We start from the raw sequence: 21,954 nt of genomic DNA, 5'->3' as shown, positions 1-21,954 counted from the left end.
AAATTTGATTTACTACGAACCTTAGCTGCATTTAAACTGTCTACAAACAGTTTTTATATCAATTTAACTACTTCTATTAGGAAGTTGCATTTTCTACCAAAATAGTTAAATTGGTGCAACCCCTAATGTGGATTTCAGGTTCTTTTTACCGGTATTCCTTATTGCCTTTCTTCTGCAGGAATAGCAATCATATCAGAGAAATTCTGGAGTGGGGTGAGAGTGGTGTCAACATGTAGAATGTTATATGTGGTTATGTTATAAGTTGCAAAGTCTTTGGGTGGGGAGTGGGAAGTGAAGCATATAGCCCTATGGAAAGTCTGACAGTGGAGGAGAAGCTGTTCCTCTCCCTTCTTCTCTCCCGCGCCACAGGAAGTGACACCCCGAATAGCAGAACTAGTATCAGCACTTTTATACAGATATAGACACCAGTGGGGGTTATATTATTTTAACTACAGCAGTATTGTTAAAGCAGTGGAGTTTTTGTGTGAAGACAAGGCCTCAGCAGTGAAAGGGTCCGTATTTGGAGTGACAATCCGTGAAGATCAGAATCTGTGTCGCTGCAGAAACAGCAGTGTTTCAATTGTGGTTTTAAAAAATGTATTAACATCACTTCAAATAAAGTGGAGATTGCTAAAATATAGAAAAACAAAGTTATAGGCTGATCTCTTGAGGGAGAACGTTTGCTTTTATTTGCTCTAAAGAGAATTTTGATGACTTCTCTTAATGTTACAATTTCTGTGGCAGCAAATAAAATTGCCCATTCTTATTCTTGCCCTGTTGTCCAAAGGCCCTTTGTGAGTGCCAGGAGAACTGAAGATGAAGCTTCTTGTCTGTGAGACTTGAGATCTCTTGCCATTTTCTTCACCATGGTCTGAGAGCAGCCATCCCAGTAATAGCTTCTGACATGTTGTCTCGTCTTTTTCACTTGCTTTTTATAGATCTTCAGGTGAAAAGTGTATTTTCTTAAAAAGTTTCCTCAACACTGGTAAATTGATGTGCTCTCTGCCCTGATTCCTGTGGGTTATGGGCCTACATTGCTCTAAAGGCTAACAGCTTGATAGCCTTTGCAAGGGATAACCTCTCCTTCCACTGTGACCACACTCCCAGTGCACCAGCCTCTTCTCAAAGCCGCTGCTCCTCTCTCTCTGCCTGCCTCATTCCCTGGCTTGCATAATGGACTTGGAAGATATCATATATTGTCTCTATATAGACTAAAGTAAAAGTGACTCCTGTCATATATCACAATCCACACCAATATTTGAATATGACATGAGATGTATGTCTTTCCCCATGGGAAAACACCTGACTTCTCTCCCCTCCCACTTCTGGAAAGTCCCATCTACAGATTTGCACTGATTTCCTTTTGCTCTGAAATTTGAAAGTAAAAATCAGGAGTTAAAGGGTTTTTATTCGGTTTAGACTTAAAACATTAAACAGCATCCCCAACTCATTTGCTGCTTAGGCCCAGACCTCATGACCCTTTTGGTTAGTATGGCTCACACTTCAAGGGGTAAGCATTTCCACTGCCTACTTGGTTGAGAGATGATGGTTCACGAATGGAAATGGTAATCACATTATCTAGAACCACACATCCTATGGGTGAGACCTTGTGGGTTGCATCAGTGGGTTTACTTGTCAGTTCCTCCACTCCTTTTACAGTAAGTTTGCTTCATATGCAATCTGAAAATTGCTTTCATAGTCAGTTTCCTGGGACCATGCTAGGTTTATAGTATTGTAACAGTAGAAAGCATTCCAGGGAATCTGCCATGTTCCATTCTGTGAGGATTCCTTTCATGAACTGTCTACATCCTTGCTCCTGGGCTCCCCAGTGAGTGCATGGCAATTAAGATGGCTTTGTGTTTCCTCAAGAAACACACCAAAAAACCAAAACAAATGGCCCTCCCCCAAACTCAACTAGTTTTCATCGTGACTCCTCAGATGGGCCCACTCCAAAATCCTGGGTCTGATCAGGTCTAAACTTCGGGTAGTTGGAATCTGGAACTTTTCACCTTCCCCCACTGCTAGAGAAAACTTAATGTAGAGTCAGGTTGAAGAACTGGCCACTATCCAAGTAACGTAACAAGTTATCTGAATTGCTCACGTAGATAAAAAATATATCACATATCAACAAGGCTATCTAAGGGTGTGGAAGGTCAGCAACAGCAATGCAATAAGACACTCCTTCACGGGTGAATGCTTGTTGGGTGAAAAAATGTCCAATAGGAACAGGTAATGATCTGTGTTATGTAGGGTGACCAGATGAAACGGACAAAATATCGGGACACATGGGGGAAGCAACAACAACAAAAAGCGGCTGGAGCCGAGTTGCCGAAGCAAAAAACAACAAAACCACTGGAGCGGCCAAAGCCGCAATATCAGGACGCGGGACAAAGAACTAAAAATCAGGAGAGTCCCAATTTTATCGGGATGTCTGGTCACCTAGTGTTATGTATATGGACATTTTGATTAAGAGCACGTGTTGCTTGATCTATTGATCAGTTAAAAATTTCCAGTTAAAACTCTGAGGTTTGGCAGGTTCTCGTCCCAAGATCAGACCCAATATTCTGAGCATTTCTGTTCAGCTGGAAACCCTGATGTTCATGGTTACAACACTCACGCGTAAGAAAAACCTTCTATATTTATAATATTTTATTAACACAGTTAGTAAAGTTACAAACACTCCAACCCAGCAAGGTAGATAGACATAACACAGAATGTATGTCTGAGCATCCATATGCTCACACCATCGCTTGAAAAAAGACCCGAAGTGTTAGTCAGCGTCAGCATCACCAGTGGCTGTCATCCTGGCATCTTCCAAGAGTTACCTTTTCCCAATGCATACAGGCTGGAATACAACTTTTATAATGTGTTGTGCTGACGCCACTGTGCCTAATGCATAGTCAGTAGGAGTTTTACCCTTTTTTCTTATTTGTACTTCCTTACTGTATTAATGTTGGGGTGCCCTTCTCACATAGGTTATGAGTCCATTTGCCTCAAGCTTATTAGCATATACATCATTAGTTACCATGGCATTCTTGTGGTCAGACATCTGTTGATGTTCCTAAAATAAAATCTCACAAACAGGTACAAACTAGTAAACTTGGGGTTACCTGTCAGCAGTTCAGTCACTCCAGCCTTCTATCTTGTGATATTTTACAATCTACAGTTACTCCTGGTTAGCTGCTTATGCTAAGGCTTTTGGGGCCTCATGCCTTGTTTAGCTAAGCTATTGTCTTGTTTTACATGCCTTGTAGGCTCAGTACATTACTGCCTTAACTTATACCCATGCCTTACCTAGAAAATACCTACACCAAAAGGTTACTTATGAGAGGGCTTGTTCCTTGCAGGTTTGATACACGATCCTTCACCTGACGTGCCCTTTTATTTCAGTAGTACCTGGTGAAATACTACCAGTATTTCAGAAGTAAGTGGTGGTCCTCTCCCCCAAAAGATCAGAACCCTGTTGTGCTCGGCAATGTATACATAGAATAAGAGAACGTTGCAGTGTTGCCAACTGACAATTTTATTATGGATGTCACACTATTTGGTGTTTTTCTTCAAGCTGCTGCTACTGGAGTCAAGGGTTTTGGTGAGAAGCTCAGCTTTATTTATTTTTTAAAATGCAAGTTTCTAGCCCTTGTTGCAGAGAAAAGCTCTGAAAATGTGCCCTGAGTGCACCTTTCAAGCTCATCACCTATTAGGTAAATAAAAAGAACCCCAAATTTATTTATTTATTAAAATCTCATGCTTTTTAAGATGATCTCATGATTTGTGGGGCCTGACTCGTGATTTGTGAATGCTTGAGGTTGGTAATTCTGCAGTTCCTGACCCAAAGTGTGTGCAAGTATCAAAACCCAAAAGGTAAATAACAACTCTGGCCATTACTCACTTTAAAATAAATCTAAGTCTAAATGAATGCCACTTCTGTAAACACTGTTTATACAATTTATGGTGAACTTCACCCCTTGTCAGAGGGTCTATACATGGCATATGCACCACTTGACTCATGAAAATCAGGTTTAAGTGGGCTCTAAGTAGTGCATGGGCTTCATGCCAGGACTCCCCGGAGTGGTGAATTTCACTTGATATGAGTAAAACCCCTTCCTTCAGAAAAGTACAACTTTGTTTTACATACATCCTTCAGGTGCATCCTGTTTGATATGTAAAAATGTTCTCAGTTTAGAGAAATGTCGATATGCATTTGTCCTTCTGCCCACAAAATACCAGTTTATAGACTCAAAAGGACATACATTTAATTTCACTGCCACTTTAAACTTCCTTGTACCTTCTGTCAGAGTTTATAAAAGCAGAAGTCAGACCCTGTAAAATGTGCACTTGTGTAGAACTATACTTAAGCAAGGATAGTTAAGCAAAAACATACATACATACAGTTTATTCAATCCATTAGAAGAGAAATAATTATACACTTTAATGTATGGCAATGGCTTTTTAAAATTAATATCTGTGGGCAAGATTGTCAACCTGTGTAACTTTGGTTGTCAGTGATGTCACATAATAGTGCATTTTGTGATGCTTTTAATGACCTAGAATGTGTGAAAAGTTTTCAGAGGGCCAAATAAACTAAGAGGTAAAATACAACTACAGGGGAAAAGCCCACATTTTAAAACTCTCTCAATTCGACTGTGTTTCCACCCCTTTGGCTTTTGTGGACATTTTAGGGAATGAGTGTGACATTTCTTTGCTGAAACAGCCACTTTGAAGCAAATACTGGAGAAGTTGCACAGAAAACAAATTTTGAATTTGTAAACCTGATCACTGTCTTCCCAACACTGAGATTGAAAGCTCCCAGTGAGTGCAGGAAGCTCATAACTTTGCTGACTCTTATTCATATACAGATCTAACTGAAGTGATTAACAAGCAGGAATAATTCAGGACTCCATAGATCTGTCTATGAGTTTTAAAATATAAGCACTTAGGGCTGAACCATGGACCTGCACAAAGCTCTTTTCTTTTTTTTTTTTTTTAAAGACTAGATATTCATAGAATATCAGGGTTGGAAGGGACCTCAGGAGGTCATCTAGTCCAACCCCCTGCTCAAAGCAGGACCAATCCCCAATTTTTGCCGTGGATCCCTAAATGGCACCCTCAAGGATTGAACTCACAACCCTGTGTTTAGCAGGCCAATGCTCAAGCCACTGAGCTATCCCTCCCCCCAAAAATTGCATAGATATTATTATTGTTAATCATAGAATATCAGGGTTAGAAGGGACCTCAGGAGGTCATCTAGTTCAACCTCCTGCTCAAAGCAGGACCAATCACCAATTTTTGCCCCAGATCCCTAAATGGCCCCCCTCAAGGATTGAACTCACAACCCTAGGTTTAGCAGGCCAATGCTCAAACCACTGAGCTATCCCTCCCCCTTCTAAGGGTTGGAAGGGACCTCAGAAGGCCATCTAGTCCAACCCCCTGCTCAAAGCAGGACCAATCCCCAAATTTTGCTCCAGATCCCCAAATGGCCCCCTCAAGGATTGAACTCACAACCCTGGGTTTAGCAGGCCAATGCTCAAACCACTGAGATAGAGCTTTTCCCTTGTGCAGGCTACAGAAAGCAAGTACACACTTGGGGTTGTAATAGCAATTGCTGCCTCTTCCCCCACTTGGAGGTTTGGGCTAGTGGATCCATGTAATTGCAAATATACAGGCTACATTCCCACTTCATCTAAACAACCCTTCCCCCTACAGCTATTTTCTACTGCTTCAGAGAGAACCACCATGAAGCACAGCTTCATGGGCCATGGAGGGCTGGATCCAATAGTGCATGTTCACTGTAGCTGTTACCTTCCCCTGCACAGAGGAATTATGGTGGAACCACTGCATTAAGGATTTTATGTGTTCAAATGCAGTGGGGTGGGGAGGGAAAGGATCAGGATTTGCCCCTCAGCAATTGCCAGAGGATTTAAGCAACAAATTATTGTAGATTATACCTTTTCTTCTTCTTCTTCCATCTTGGTACCCCAGTGTGCATCTGCTTGTTTTGAGTGACCCACCCAACATGGGAAAGAATATATTTCAATTTAGTCAGCATCTATACTAAGAACTGAGAACACTATACCAACTCTACAGTGCTGCCGTGTTATCTCTGCAGATGCTGGGACATGATATGTGATGTACATCTTCATATCACAACATTCAGCAGGAAACAATGCAACTGATAGTAACTCATATTGCAATGTACACATGCCATTTTCTGACAACCCAGAAAGTAATATGTCATCACCTCTGCATGAAGTACCATGCTTAAGGAAAGGATATCTTATACACACATGGAAAAGGAATTGAATGAGGCAGAGAAGGGAAAGCTATATCTGGAATACATGACACTGGACATTACATGCCTGTATAAGAAGAGAGTACTTTTAGAACATTCAAGCTATAAACCATCATATATTTTGGATATGGAAGCTAAACCAAAATTTCACACCTTTCACTCATTTTGAAATACTTAGATCTATATATTTTTCAGTTATATTTTAGTATTTGCTCACGAGCAGATTTTTGTGTGTGCACAGTTTTAACAAACAGATGGAGTCTACAATGACAAAACGTCACAGGCAAAAGTAAAGTATAGCTCGACTGAGGGCATGCATAGAACATAGCAGAAACTCCAATTCTGTGCAAAATTAAAGCCTGAGTTGCATTAAAATAATATCATCTGAATTATTTTACTGTCAGGAGCTGAAAACATGTTAGATGGCTAAGTGAAAAAAAAATAGAGGATTTCCTGTTATTCAGTCACTGCATCAGTCTGCAGATGTCAGCAGATTTCGGAGCACTAGGACAAGAGGGTGAAAATTCTCTCCATGTGAGAAGTTTTTAAAAATATCTCTATCGTTGGAACCTACAGCATAAACTGCAGCTAATAGAAACCATTTTGCTTTTTCTCTACCCTTCACTGTGGATATTTCCTTCTTGAAGAATGGAAGTTAGAATGAGGTAAGATATATTTTTGCTGCACATTTCCTTTTGTAAATCCAAGCCCTAACAATATTCAGCAATACCATCATATGCTTTTTTCAAGAGAAACTTCAAACTAATACTTATACTGGTAGGCTGTCCTCGGCAGACTTTGATAGAAGAGCAATTTGTTGTTTTATTTCTGAGTGGGTGGGTAAGTAGAAAGCAATACACTGTGACAGAAAGACTGTATGAGAAAACAGTTGAAATGTGTTCTACAGAAAATATTATGTTGATTGACAGGATATTCAACAGATCATTCAGTTCTGTTTCACATATTCTTTCAGTTGCATGTGTTAAAAAGCTAATGATAATTACTATTTAAACAAAAGCTGTAGAAAGTCTTGTCTACTTAAATCAGAAACTCTAGAAAACTATTTTAAGTCATCAAGTGAATTTTTATTAAAAAGATGAATTTCCCCACCCTGCCATATTTGACTATAATTCTAAAGAGGAACCTTTGCCATAAAGTTCAGATTCGGGTTTGGAACTGAGTTTCCCCAAAGTTTGGGGTTGTTTGGATCTGGAATTAGGGCTGCCTCTATATAACTCATAAATAAATAAATAATAATAAAAACGAAAATACTACATTCTTATTGTCTCTTTGAATTTGGAAATTCTAAGCACAATACCATAGAAATGTAGGACTGGGTGGGGCACACAGTGAGTCAGAATAATGATAATTCCGGCAATTTCCATTGATGCCTACTGTAATAAAGACCATATAAGTACATAGCAAAAAGCTGTAGTGCTGATATATTAGTGCTTCTTTGCATTTATGTATATTTTAATTATTGGCTTAACCTGCTAATTGAGCACACAGCTACTCTGTATAACCCAAGTTGCTATCACCTTTACCTACATCTTCCCTCCCCATTCATTGTAATGATGCCCATTTTTTGTTTCCAGTCTTCAGTTACCCTGTAAACCCTTCACAACAGGAACAGATTGTTAGTATGCATTTATTTAGCATATAGTATAATGGTACCTTGAACCTGCTTGAAACCTCTAGGCACTACTGCAATAACAATACCAAAATGGAAAATATATTTAAATGATTAATAGCTACAATACATTAATATTTTCCCAAGGTCTTAGAAAATATCACTGGGTCATAACATCACTGTCTTTACCCAGGTGTAGATGAGGGCAGCACTTAGAAAGAGTCAAAGGGGCCAGAGACAGAAAGGCAAGAGAGAAAATTCACCAGAGGTTCAGCTGTGAACACACACAAAGTAAAAATCACTTATTTCAGGGAGTATTTTATTGAAGAGAACTGGATTTAATCCAAATTGACAGCAGCTTGTCAACAGGTTCTAGCTGCATTCATTCCATATGTGTGTTACAACCAATAGACTTCAAAACAAAAAACCAAGTACAAGCCAGCCAGAGTAGCACATACGTTTTCCCCACGTTCGAGTCTGGTCAGCACAATCTCTTTGTTTTTTTTTTTTAACGTCTTGAGGTAAAAAAAATCTCAGCTGCATTTAATTAGCTCCTGGCTGGTTCCTGAGCTGCCTCTAAGCCCTTGATGCAAATTTTCCCCCAAGCCCAATGTCATTGGTTAGCTTGACAGGGCTTCCTTATGAGGACAACATGGAGGTCAGGTATGTTAGGATTTGGGGGCCTCCCCAAGAGGCACCAAAAAGTCTGTACACCCTTTCACAGAAAGCCACACCCAAAATGACACTATAGGACATCATACTAGCCTCAAAGAAAGTGGGGCCTTCAAAAAGTGTAAAGTTAGATACGAATATCTGATTTCTCTGTGAACCACCTAGCAATTTCCCCCTCCATATCTTCCTCAGAAATACAGGGCCAAGGCTTCACAATTACTTGCCATCAGGCAGAGAAATGGCTTCCTTGGATTCAAAAAGCAGTTTTTACCAGTAAAGCAAGGGTTTAATTAACATTGATTGTCTTCAGGCAGCCTTCATGTCTGGTGTGAGATGGAGTTAATCAGTTCATCAATATTGAACTCTGTCTTGGGAAGACCACTACCCAGAAAGACACTACATTTCATCAGGGAGTTGGGGATTGTGGGGACTTTTAAAGAGGACAGTTGAGCCCTAGAACTCAAAGGGCGTGATGCTGACTTCACTGACTCTGCTGTAAATCAGAAGTAAAGTAATGATACGGTACTGACAGTAGCCAGGAAAAGGTGCTAGCAATTTATGACTGTTCACTGGTCTGTTTAGAATAAAGTTTAATTTAGTGTATTTATCAATTTTTTATGTAAAAAAAATGTGCCCAATTACACATGTACCTAGTTAAAGATCAAAATACAGCCTCCCGTACAAAAAATGCAAAGCAAGCCCAAACACATTCTCAGGTGCGAGGTTGAGAAAAGAGATGGACATGCCAAGTCACTGAACATCGGCTCTGCTGGACAACTTGGAAAGTGAATTCCACAGTTAAGGGCCTCCACTGACTAAGCCCTGATAGCAGGCCCTGTCGGGTTACGTTTTGAGAGTTTGCTTGAGTGCCCTAGATGACCCCATCCTCCCTCTGGCCAGTGCCATACTGCTTCCTGAACCAGACTCACCGCCTGCCCACTCACCCTTCTTGGAGGTGAGCAGTCCTGAAAGCAAGGAGCAAGATGGATGTGGCTATAGAGGGGACTGGTAAGATGAGCCAGTAACCTTGGTGACAGCAAATACCTCAAGTGCTCTGAGACCATTAACAGCAACAGCCCCAAGCATAAGGGGTCACCTCCCTCATAGCTATTGCCAGCACAGACCCCATGGCAGGATCCGTGAGGAATAAAAGAAGTAGATGATCAATAGCCTAATGCAGACAAGCACATCAAGGACAGCTTAACCCATGCAGCCTGCTGCCTTTTCTCTGACCACTGACGGCAGCACTCCCCGCCCAATGGTCATCTCTTTCTCAGGATGAGGCTCCACTGAGGAGCTTCAGCAGCAATTACTTTGTTCACTATCAGAACCATTCACATGAAGCTACACACAACTTTTCCAAGGACATCTATTGTGTATATTTTAAAATACACATTTTTGATTTTGAAAAACAAAAGCACGCTAGCCCACACTAACATCTACTTTGCCAAAGTTAATGGTCAAAACTTGACCTACTTTCCCCACATGAGCAAAGGTCATGTATATTTATCTACAGGAGCATTTTTTTCTTTCAATCTTGAACATGCTTTAGTGCATTTTTGAAAGAATGACAGGAGAGAAGAATAAACTCTCAAAAATTGGAAAGTGGAATAAGTAAGAACTTCAAAAAATGATGACAAATACCTTGACAGTGTTTTTTGTTGTTGTTGTTTATTAATACTGTAAGGCCCTGTTGTCATAGCTCCAGACAACAGGATATTGGCACCCTTGCTAAATATAGTCAGCATTATTTCCTCCTAACTACATTGGTCACCCTTAGAAACATGCCAGTTTTGCTTCAGATAATGGTTACTTTAGCATTTGCAGTAATATCTAAATTTCCCTATGCTTATTTTAAGGAACAGCAAAATTCTGCAGAGATCGGAGTAAAGTTACTCTGGGTTTAATTCTCAGAAGTGCAAAGTACCCACAACTACAGTTGAAGATAATGGAAGCTGTGGATATTTAGAACCTCTGAAAAAAAATATCAGGCCCTTAGTCACCCAAGGCGAAAAACTCTCCAGTATTTAAAGCTGAGCCCAGTATTTAGGGCGGAGATTAAAGATAATCTAAGCATGGCCCAAAAACCTAAACAAATATTTTGCCCCAGTTTTTAATAAGAGTAATGAGAAGCTTAGGGGCAGTGGCAGGGTAGGTAATTGAAGGAAGGATATGGAAGTAGAAATTACCCCATCTGATGTGGAAGTCAAACTCAAAAATCTTCATGGGACCAAATTGGAGGGTACAGATAATCTCCATCCAAGAATATTAAAGGAACTGGCACATGCAATTGCAAACCCAATAGAAAGGATTTTTAATAGATCTGTAAACTTGGAGTCATACCCTATGACTGGAAAATTGCTAATAAAGTACCTATTTTTAAGAAAGGGAACAAAGAGATCCAAAAAGTACAGGCCCATTAATTTGACATCATTTGTATGCACAGGCTTGGAACAAATTTTGAAAGAGAAAGTATTTAAGGACAGAATTAATTGATAATCGGAATAAAATACAACATGGTTTTTACAAAAGGTAGATTGTGCCAGACTAACTTGATTTTATTTTTTTTTGAGACGATAACTGATATTTTAGACAAAGAAAATGCAGTGGATCTAATCTACCTGGATTTCAGTAAGGCATTTCATACAGTTCCACATGGGAAATTATTAGTTTCATTGGAGAAGATGGGGATTAATATAAGAATTGAAAGGTGGGTAAGGAGCTGGTTAAAGGGGAGTCTACAACGGGTCATATGAAAGATGAACTGTAATGCTGTTACTAGTGCAATTCCTCAGGGATCAGTCTTGGGAGCAAACTTATTTAACTTTTTCATTCATGACGTTGGCACAACAAGTGGGAGTGTGCTAATAAAATTTGCAGATGACAAAAAGTTGGGAGGTATTGCCAACAGGTAGGAGGACCAGAATATAATACAAGAAGATCTGGATAACCTTGAAAACTGGAATAATAGAAATGGGATGAAATTTAATAGTACAAAGTACAAGGGCATGCATTTAGGGACTAACAGCAAATTTTTTTGCTGTAAACTGGGGATGTATCAGCTGGAAAAGACACAGGAGGAGAAAGACTTGGGCATATTGGCTGATCACAGGATAACTTATGGCTGTGAAAAAAGAACTAGTACAATCCTAGGATATATCAGGCAAAGTATTTCCAGAAGAGATAAGGAAGTGTTATTGCCATTATACAAGACACTGGTGAGACCTCATCAGGAATACTGTCTCTCATGTTTAAAAAAGATTAATTCAAATTTGAACAGGTACAGAGAAGGGCTGTTAGGATGATCAGAGGAATGGAAACTCTACCTTCTGAGAGGCGACTCAGGCAGCTTGGCTTGTTTAGCCTAACGAAACAAAGGCTGAGGAGAGAGATGACTGGTCTCTATAAATACATCAGAGGGATAAATACCAGGGAGGGAAAGGTGTTATTTAAGTTAAGCACCAATGTTGACACAAGAACAAATGGATATAAACCAGCCCTCAATAAGTTTAGGCATGAAATTAGACAAAGGTTTCCAATCATCAGAGGAGTGAAGTTCTGGAACAGTCTTCCAAGGGGAATAGTAGGAGCAAAAACCTAACTGGCTTCAAGACCAAGCTTGATAAGTTTATGAAGGTGATGGTGTGATGAGAATGCCTACAATGGTGTGTGGCCCATCTGCAACTACTAATAGCAAAAATCCCTAATGGCTGGGATGGGGCACTAGATAGGGAGGGCTCTGAGTTACTACAGAGAATTCTCTCCCAGGTGTCTGGCTGCTGGATCTTGCCCACATGCTCAGAGTGCAACTGACTGCCATATTTAGGGTTGGGAAGGAATTTGCCCCCGGCTCAGATTAGCAGAAACCCTGTTTTTGCCCCCCATGTTTCTCTGCAGCATGAGGTCACTTGCTGGTTTAAACTAGCAAGTAAATGATGGATTCTCTGTAATGAGAGGTCTTTAAATCTTTAAATCTTGATATGAGGACTTCAGTAACTCAGCCAGAGGTTATGGGTCTATTCCATGAGTGGGTGGGCGAGGTTCTATGGCTTGCAATGTGCAGGAGGTCAGATTAGATGATCACAATGGTCCTTTCTGGCCTTAAAGTCTATGAGTCTGTGAATAAAAGGTAAGGGCATCATACTGCAAACACTACTAAACATAGGCTGGTATTGTCAGGAGGACTCAGCACACACAACTGGGGCCAGAGTTCTCAGTTCCTATTTAGAAATCAAAATTTGTGGCTAGAACTTCAGAAGAGCTCAGCATGTGCATGGTGGGTGCTGAGCTCTTCTGAAAATCATGCTCCTGGATCCAGAGCTCCTTTGAAATTTTTCAGTGGGAGCTCCTGGGTCCAGAGCTCCTTTGAAAATTTGATCCCAACTGTGGGTTCTGAGCTCTTGGAAATCTGACCAGGAGCTTTTTAGAAAATTCTAGCCAGGCGGCTTACAAGTGTGAGCAGTCTTATTGACACCAAAATCATGTCTTCATTCATTACACATTGTCATCAATGCCAAACTGATTTTCAAGCACTATGATAAAGATTTTGCAAGATCAGGCCTGATTTCATGTCTACACTTACCTCCGGAGCAATCGATCCAGCAGGGGTCGATTTATTGTGTCTAGTGAAGACGTGATAAATTGACCACCGAGCGCTCTCTCGTGGACTCCAGTACTCCACCGGAGTGGGAGGTGCAGGTGGAGTTGATGGGGGAGTGTCAGCAGTCGACTTACCTTAGTGAAGACACTGAGGTAAGTAGATCTAAGTACGTCGACTTCAGCTACATTATTCATGTAGCTGAAGTTGCGTAACTTAGATCGCCCCCCGCTCCTCCGCCAGTGTAGATCCAGGCCTTAGAGAGAAGCAAAAGAGATATTAACTCTGATCCAGCTGTGACACCTTGTGGTCAATTTAAAAATTGAATTCATAGCATTTGGTGCTAGGGTGAAAATTACATGGTTTAGTCTTAAATGATGGTGTTAGCTGTGCCTCATTTTATAACCTGCTGCATGAGCAGTAATCCCTTTGCCTAAGAAAATGTTTCCTCATAAAAGTACTCAGGAAGAGTGAAATTCATCACAGTAAAGAAGGCCTGCACAAGTACCTCTGCACCATTTAAGTCCTCAATGTTGGGCATATGTGGCACATAGAGATTTGTGCAGGTGCATATGGGTGAATGTCACCCAAATTGGGAGACCTTCTAGGGTAACTGAAGAGAGATATTTTCCCCATCATGTCTGGAATGGTTAGTTGTTATTTTCTGTTATTACAAAATAATGACTGCATTATGCCATGTGTGTAGTAATGCATTTCCAATACCGACATAGAAACTGACGCACATTTGGTCAGATATTAGTTTATAAATCTAGTCCTAAATACGGAGCCGGAGCTCGGATGGATCTGTCTGCTCCTTTCCATCACAGACCTCCACAGTCTGCTGTCTGCTAGCCTTGTCCCTTATTTAAGCTGTTTATTGTGTTACTTATGGTAATCTAATACAAGACCTGTATGCCGGTTGTTAAAGATGCTCAGACCGTCTCAGTTAATTCAAAACTATATTTATTTAATCTCTTGTTGGAGACGTCTGTAGGTCTGCATGAGGGCACTAATTCGATAGGCGTTTGAATACATTGTGTAATGAATGAAGTCAAATGTTATGGAGAACCTAGAGATCTGAAGAGTAGCCTGGCAGTGGACAACAAGCTGATTAATAGTGTCACTGTGGTATTAGGACACTGTCAGAGTAGGTTTACATTCTGGATGGAATTCCATAGGACTACCTCAAGTCAAGGCTGGGTGGATGATACACTGGATCAGCACATCTAAGAGATGGTCCAGTTCTTTATCCTTCCTAGTCAACCCGCACAACTTTCTGATCAGTGCTGGCTGGCTATGGGACCCTGGCAGAGTTGGGTTTCTGGATAGCTTGTGTGTCTATACCCAAATCCCAGAAGACTTTGGGCTGCTGAATGACTGGAATTGATGAGTGAATGGGACCCAAAGTTGCAGATGTTCCAGAAACAGCTACTCATGCTGGGTTGGCTACAGAGTCATCCCACTGATAACTGTATTGGGAGCTTGTTCAAGTGACAATCTCTTTTACAGCCCTACTACTGATGGTAAAAGCATCCTCTTTGCTTGTCATTTTAATCTCAGTTTCTGTAATGGAGTGAAAAACAAAGCTTTTCTTTACATTCCTTTCTTTTCAATAGGTATTTACTATGTGTAAGGTCTCATTTAAATGTATTTGTCTGAATTAGAAAATACAAACATCAATATTAATAAACACTGAACAGTTTTTGCTTTTACTGTCTTTGTTTTTACTCTACAGAAATCTTTCTTCCATTCCATCATTTCCTAAATGAATGTGCAGATACATTCAAGATGCCGAAAAACAGATCTTCAGGAAATTGCACCGATCCTCATATGGGATTTCAGTCCTCCCTATACGCAACCACTTACACCATAATATTCATACCTGGTCTTCTGGCAAACAGTGTTGCATTATGGGTTTTATGTCGCTTCATCAGTAAGAAAAACAAAGCTGTTATTTTTATGATTAATTTGGCTGTAGCTGATCTTGCTCACGTTCTCTCGTTACCGCTACGAATATATTATTATATAAACCACATGTGGCCTTTTGGGAAATTTCTCTGCTTGTTATGTTTCTACCTGAAGTATCTCAACATGTACGCAAGCATTTGTTTCCTTACCTGCATAAGTATTCAAAGGTACCTTTTCCTCCTCCATCCATTCAAAGCAAAAGACTGGAAGTGTAGGTATGATGTCACCATTAGTGCTGTTGTGTGGATCATTGTTGGGGCTGCTTGCTTACCAGTTCCAATCCTGAGAAGTCCTATCTTATCCAACAATACAAACACCTGCTTTGCAGATCTTGAAGTGAAGCAAATGACTATGGGAGCTTTTATTACTTCGGTAACAATAGCTGAATTATTAGGGTTTGTGGTCCCCCTAGTTATTATTGCATATTGCACTTGGAAAATGAGACAATCTCTACAGGAATGTCAAGTGCCCTTGCAACAGAGAAATGAGAAAGAGAAAGCTTTACGGATGATTCTGATGTGTGCAGCTGTATTCTTCATATGTTTTACACCATATCATATAAACTTTCCTTTATTTATGATGGTGAAACAGAATGTTATTACAAACTGCTCCATATGCAGAAGTACTCTTCATTTCCATCCAGTTTCTTTATGTCTTGCAAGTTTGAACTGTTGTCTGGATCCAATCCTCTACTACTTTATCACATCAGAGTTTCAGAACAAATTATTGCGATGTAGTGGCTTTGCCCTCAGGAGTTGTCTCATGGACAAAGAGAGTGACTTATCTTTCCAAGATAACAGCGATGATATTAAAACACAAAAGCCCTTTTCACATTTTAAATTTCGGTCTCTTCCAAAACTCTGGTCAAATAAATACATGGAAACTCCTCCAACTGAACCAGAGGGGCTTTTACTACAATAAACCTTTTGAAACTCAAGACAGTTTGTTTTACATAGGTGTAGTCCAAAGCTCATATGGAGATCACATGAAGCCCAGGAATATGTATTTAATAATGTCCCTGGCCATTATGTCCAAGGTATCCAGCACAGAAAGACATTTTAACTTTTTTTTTTTCAAATGTCATCCATCCCAATCACTACAACCTCCCCATGCAAAATTTTCTCACACTTCTTGGGTCACCTGTTACATCCCATAATTTATCTTTCTTAAAAGACACTCCTAGCAGTGTATTGAATCTATGTATTGAAATACCATTGACCATTACGGGAATTCCAGCCACTGAACAGTTACAAAACAGCTACAGCATAGGTAGCTCCCCCAGTCCTGCAGGCTGTTTCCATCTCTGACGTTGATGCAGCTATGAAAATGTACCTCATGGTTATGTCTCTGCTTTTAGATAATCCTTGCCCTAAAGAACTCTTACTCAAGGTACATTTAGAATATCTGGTATATCTGTGAATACATTTTTAAATCATTAAATTAATGTTTTCTATTGAAAATAGTAGCATGGTTTGAGTCCTGATTAACACAATTGTTTCAATGTATTCCAATAGAAAAGGAATAATTTCTGATCAGATAAAATGTCTGACATTCTTGAAAATCCTATTAATGTTCTGGGTTGTTGGGAAGGTTTCAATTTTTGCTTGAATTAATAGCAAAAATACAACCCTCCAAATGACAATTTATTCAGGAACAAGAGTGAATTAAACTTCAACTTAAATACTAAGTCCAAAAAATTCTAAGCTGCAGAAGCTCTGGAAAATTATAGATACTAGGCTGCACTTGTTCAGCAGAGAGGTCAGTTTATTGAGAAATTTTTTAAAAAATGCTTTCAAGCAACTCTGCTCTTCAGAAGGATTCACCATGAACTACTCAAGCCTTGTTTAGACTAGGGAAAAAAGATTGTTTTTTTAACCTCCACTAAGTTAGCTCATTTAAATAGTTAAGTCCATTAAAAGCCCCAGTTAATGTCACTGTAGGCGCAGCTTAAAACCTTTAGCTCAGTTTTTGCAAGCTATGTCTTAGGCTATGTTTTCCCTGGAAAAATGTGTGCCTTTATGTCAAGATAACTCTATCAATGTAAAATCCTAGTGGAGACAATACACAGGTAGTTTTTACCTCAGTGTAGCTAGTTGAGGTCAACCCCAGGTAGAGGGCATAGTATTGAACCTCAGCTACCTACACTGAGGTAAAAATCACCCATTCATTGTCTCTGCTAGGATTTTACATTAAGGTTGCAAACTCAAGTCAGTTACCTCCGTGTAAAAACATACCTCTTTTAGTGATGAAGACAGCCTTAGAGTCCTGCTTAGACTATAATTTAATCTGCTAAAAATCAAGCTAAAGATGTCTACATGGGTTAAGTGGGGGTTTCAGTTGAGTTGAATTAGCTCAACTGAGTACACTCTATTGAAAAAAGCACCTTTTTCGTCATCTAGACAAGGCCTTGGACACTCCATCGCCTCTTCTGTTCAGAATTGTAGCTGTGGTGGCCCATAGGACTTCTGGGGAATGGCAGATGCTGAGATGGTTATTTACTAGATGAACATTAAAGGACAGATTAAGTGTGCAAAGGGGGATAAGGAAGAGGGACCACAGAGCCTTCTCCATAACTTGTTTACCCTTGTAGAGACCAGGTACAGTGGCAATGGGGAGCTCTACGAACCAGCATTCCCAACTCTCATGATTTTATCGCAAGTCTAATGAGATTTGGCATTTTACTTAAAGCCCTAGCTCCTGAAGTCATGTTAAAACACTGAGATTCTCTTATAAATAAGTTTCCAGCCCATGTAGTTTCAGAGAAAAGCTTAAAAATATGATCTGTGTGCACGCTAAAGGCTCAGAAACCAAGAGGCACATAAAGAGAACACAAAATGTGTTATTTTAAAAAAATAGCATGAGTCTTAAACCAATCTCATGGTTTGGGGCCTAATTGATGATTTTTTGAACGTTTGTCTTTGGCACTACTGAGCAATGTTCCCAGCTAGCATTGCCAATGGTGCAAACAGAAACACAGTGAGAGTGTGTCCATAGTCATGGCAGAGGGCCCTGAATGAGGGGACGGAACAGCTTGTATTTGTTTAAAGAGTGCATAGGCCAGCCCTATAATATAGAGAAGCAGAGCCCAGCAGAGAGGCTGGATCCTGGTTCTATATTTTACAGGGCTGATGCTGTGAACTGCTCAATATCTCCTGTAGGGGCGGAATCCCTCACCACACAAAGCAATGGGAATTGAAGGTAGATAGCTCCTCTTGAGGCACTCGGTAAATGTCAGCACAACCCTGGGCTGAATCTAATTCAGATACAGCACTAGTAAACAAAAAAGAAGGGATCTCCCAAGCATGCAGCCTGGGACTGTGGGACCGCTGTGCTCCCTTAACTCTCTCCAGCCAGGGCTGTCTCTCACAGTGCCTTGCTAGTGACCAGCAGCAAACCCCTCCAGGCACCGTGATCACTCAGCACAACAGCATGTGGAGCCCCACACCCAGCTAGATTGCATGGATGATCCCAGAGCCACTTATGAATCACACAGAGAAAGGCACCAGCCAAATCTGCCCTCTGGCCCCCTCTCCCCCACGCAGCTCCAAGTACTGTACCCCAGGAATATACCATCTAATTTATTAATTGGTTCACCACTTCAGCAACGGAAAGTGGACATACACCAGCCTTTGTCAAACCTGAGCAGATTTGCCCCCACACTTCATACCAACTCACTGGTAAAAAAAAAATTAAACAAATTTGTTGACTATAAAAGATAGATTTTAAGTGATAGTAGGTGATAGGCAAAAATTCAGAGTTAGTTACCAAAAGAAATAAAATATAAGCACGCAGTCTAAATTCTCAATCCTATTAGACTGGGCAACATCTAGATAAAGCAGTTTTTCTCACCCCACTGGATATTGCAGTCCATAGTATACAGATTTCACCTTTGAAATGTGTGTGGCCCAGTATGTGTCCACTCTGTCTGTTTTATACCCTAGTCCATGTGCTTGGAAAACACAAGCCCATGCATATCTGGGGGTATTGCTGAGTCTCTCCAAGCAAGGTTGAGCAATTCCCCTGGTGTGACCTCATGCAGGTGAGTCATTGCATTGTAGCTCCCTTGCTGGACAATGACTGTTGATGGATTGTTTCACACCCCGCCCGGGAGTTGGTTACTTTCCTTGCTGTTGCCTCTGGGGAGCTAATATCTAGCTGATTCCCCAACTTACAGAGTGTTTTGACAACCATACAACACAATTCTTATAACTTCATATGCATTACTGATATACATATATGGATAGAGAAATGACTTTCATCAGATCATAACCTTTCCCCTGATACATATAAAGCATGGCTTGTAAAGTAATATCACAATTAGATGCAGATGAGGAATATGGGGGGTTACAGGGTGCTCCCCCAAGGTACAGAATGTCACAATCATATAGTCATGATTGGGCAAAATGTCTGAAGATGACAAAAAGTATATGCTGCCAACTGCTGCTCAGTACAGAGGCAGCAGTTGTAATGTTTTGTACTAATTTCCTCCAGCCCACAGCATGCACTACTCTCAGGCAAATTTAGTTTAGCCATCCTTTTTATCTGCCAACTGTGCTCACATTCTGATCTTAATGAATTATATATTTTGGAGTGGAGTGCAAAGAACACACTTTTCTATTGATCTTGGCCAGAACAAAATTCACACCAGTGCAGAGGAACTATGCAAAGCCCTGCACACCAATTAAACCATCGGACATGTTGCCAATAAAGTTGGTTCTCCATACATCAAGAAGTTGCTGCTGCCAACAAACAGAAGTGATAGAACAAAATGCAGGTTGAGGGTATACATTTTTAAAAGTTAGGCTCCCATTTAATTTTAAGACTAAGTGTAGAATAGTTTCACTGATAACTTTCTATCTCATAAAGAAAAGGAGTACTTGTGGCACCTTAGAGACTAACAAATTTATTAGAGCATAAGTTTTCGTGAGCTACAGCTACGAAAGCTTATGCTCTAATAAATTGGTTAGTCTCTAAGGTGCCACAAGTATTCCTTTTCTTTTTGCGAATACAGACTAACACGGCTGCTACTCTGAAACCTTTCTATCTCATGTTTCACTTCTGGTAAAAAGCAGCGCTTTCTCTGCAATTCACTGCTCACGTTTGCCAAAGCAATTCTGAGAAAGATCAGAGGAAACCCAGACAACTTGAGAGACTGTCATATATGCAGTTAGGACCTCTAACCTGAATCGCCTTCAAAGAAACATCAGTGTTTTGCTCACTTCCTTGCTTTTCAGAAATGCTGAGAATTTTCAGAGATGAAACCAGGCATCTGGGAGAGTTTACAAAGGATAGAACAAAGCCCTAAGCACTGAAAGCTGAACACAGGAAACCGAAGACAAAGACGTTTGCTTAATTCAAATGAAAAGCTGTGTTTGTATAACTGCATCTATTCTAGGGCTTTTATTGGCATAGCTATGTTGCAAAAGAAATCACATTGTTAACCAGCATAGTTATGCTGGTAAAACTTTTTAAGTGTAGACAAGTCCTAAGATAAACTACAAATGTGTGTGTCCTGGAACAAATATTTGGGGAGTGTCTATGCTGGCTTTTCGGCCAACCTTGTGAGTCCTTACACTCAACTCAATGGCATTTGTTTGTCTGTCTTCTTAAATTTTTCCTAGCTACTTAGGTTCAGGTCACCAGATCAGTCTTTTCCAGGCTTGTCGGTCCAACAATCACTCCATATCAACTCTGTCCTCCTGTACACAGTCTATCCACTGATTTCTTGGCCAGCCTCTTGTTCTCTGCCCAAGAACTCTAGTCTCAAATGCCTTCCTAAGAGGATTCCCTTCTATGACGTTGCACTCCATAATGTTTTCTGGATATATGCTTATGAATGTGAATATAATATAACTGGAATATGCTTTATGCAAAAGGTCTCTTGCAAGGTATCATTACAAAGCTTATAATCTACAGAGTATATTCATCCTATTTGTATGAATGTATCATTCTTGTATCTGAAACTAGGAATATAAAGTATAACTCTGGGGTACTACTGTAATTATGCAAAGTGTGGGCCATTGTTGATGGTTTAGAATCTTGATGGCTCCCATTGACTAGGACAACTGAGAAAGCCCCTGCTTTTCACCTAAGATGCCTGCTGGAACTAACAAGGACTGTATCCAGAGGATTGGGGGAAAGGATTGGGCCCAGACTAGGAAGAAGTCTAGTCTGTGAAAGAAGCTTATTGGAACATCTCTGAGAGTGAGATTTACCTGTAAACAGTTTCTTAATGTATTAGGCTTAGACTTGCATGTTTTGTTATTTTGCTTGGTAACTTACTTTGTTCTGTCTGTTATTACTTGAAACCACTTAAATCCTACTTTTTATACTTAATAAAATCACTTTTGTTTATTAATTTACCCAAAGTAAGTGATTAATACCTGGGGCAACAAACATATCTCTCTATCAGTGATATAGAGGGTGAACAATTTATGAGTTTACTCTGTATAAGCTTTATACAGAGTAAAATGGATTTATTTGGGGTTTGGATCCCATTGGGGAGCTGGTGTCTGAGTGCTGAAAACAAGTAACCTGCTGAGCAGTTTTTAGTTAAAGTTTGCAGCTTTCGGGGTGTGGACCAGATCTGGGCCTGCTTTGCAGCAGGCTAGCATGTCTGGCTCAACAAGGCAGGGTTCTGGAGTCCCAAGCTGATGGGGAAAATGGGCTCAGAGGTAATTTCAGCACATCAGGTGACAGTCCCAAGGGGGTCTCTGTGATCGAGACCGTCACACCTTCATCCATCCTTTGTATTTGACAATACCATCTCAGCCATCTCCTTGCAGCTTCTCTCTAATA

General features: G+C 40.3%; 1 protein-coding gene and 1 long non-coding RNA gene across 2 annotated transcripts; one reads left to right on the top strand and one right to left on the bottom strand.

Moving 5' to 3' along the window:
* Positions 1–6,487: 6,487 nt before the first annotated feature.
* Positions 6,488–16,934, top strand: LOC119861346 (putative P2Y purinoceptor 10). Its single transcript, XM_038416382.2, has 2 exons — positions 6,488–6,954; positions 14,924–16,934. The coding sequence occupies exon 2, from the start codon at positions 14,977–14,979 to the stop codon at positions 16,075–16,077; it is 1,101 nt and encodes a 366-aa protein (XP_038272310.1). The 5' UTR covers positions 6,488–6,954; positions 14,924–14,976; the 3' UTR covers positions 16,078–16,934.
* Positions 16,233–21,516, bottom strand: LOC122455932. Its single transcript, XR_006274460.1, has 2 exons — positions 20,185–21,516; positions 16,233–20,005 (listed from the first exon to the last, which is right to left on the bottom strand). It is a non-coding gene; the product is annotated as an uncharacterized LOC122455932 (long non-coding RNA).
* Between the last annotated feature and the right edge of the window lie 438 nt (positions 21,517–21,954).

Source organism: Dermochelys coriacea, chromosome 9 (genome assembly GCF_009764565.3).
Source record: "Dermochelys coriacea isolate rDerCor1 chromosome 9, rDerCor1.pri.v4, whole genome shotgun sequence".
Lineage (NCBI taxonomy): Eukaryota > Metazoa > Chordata > Testudines > Dermochelyidae > Dermochelys > Dermochelys coriacea.
This window is presented reverse-complemented; position numbering and strand designations above follow the sequence as displayed.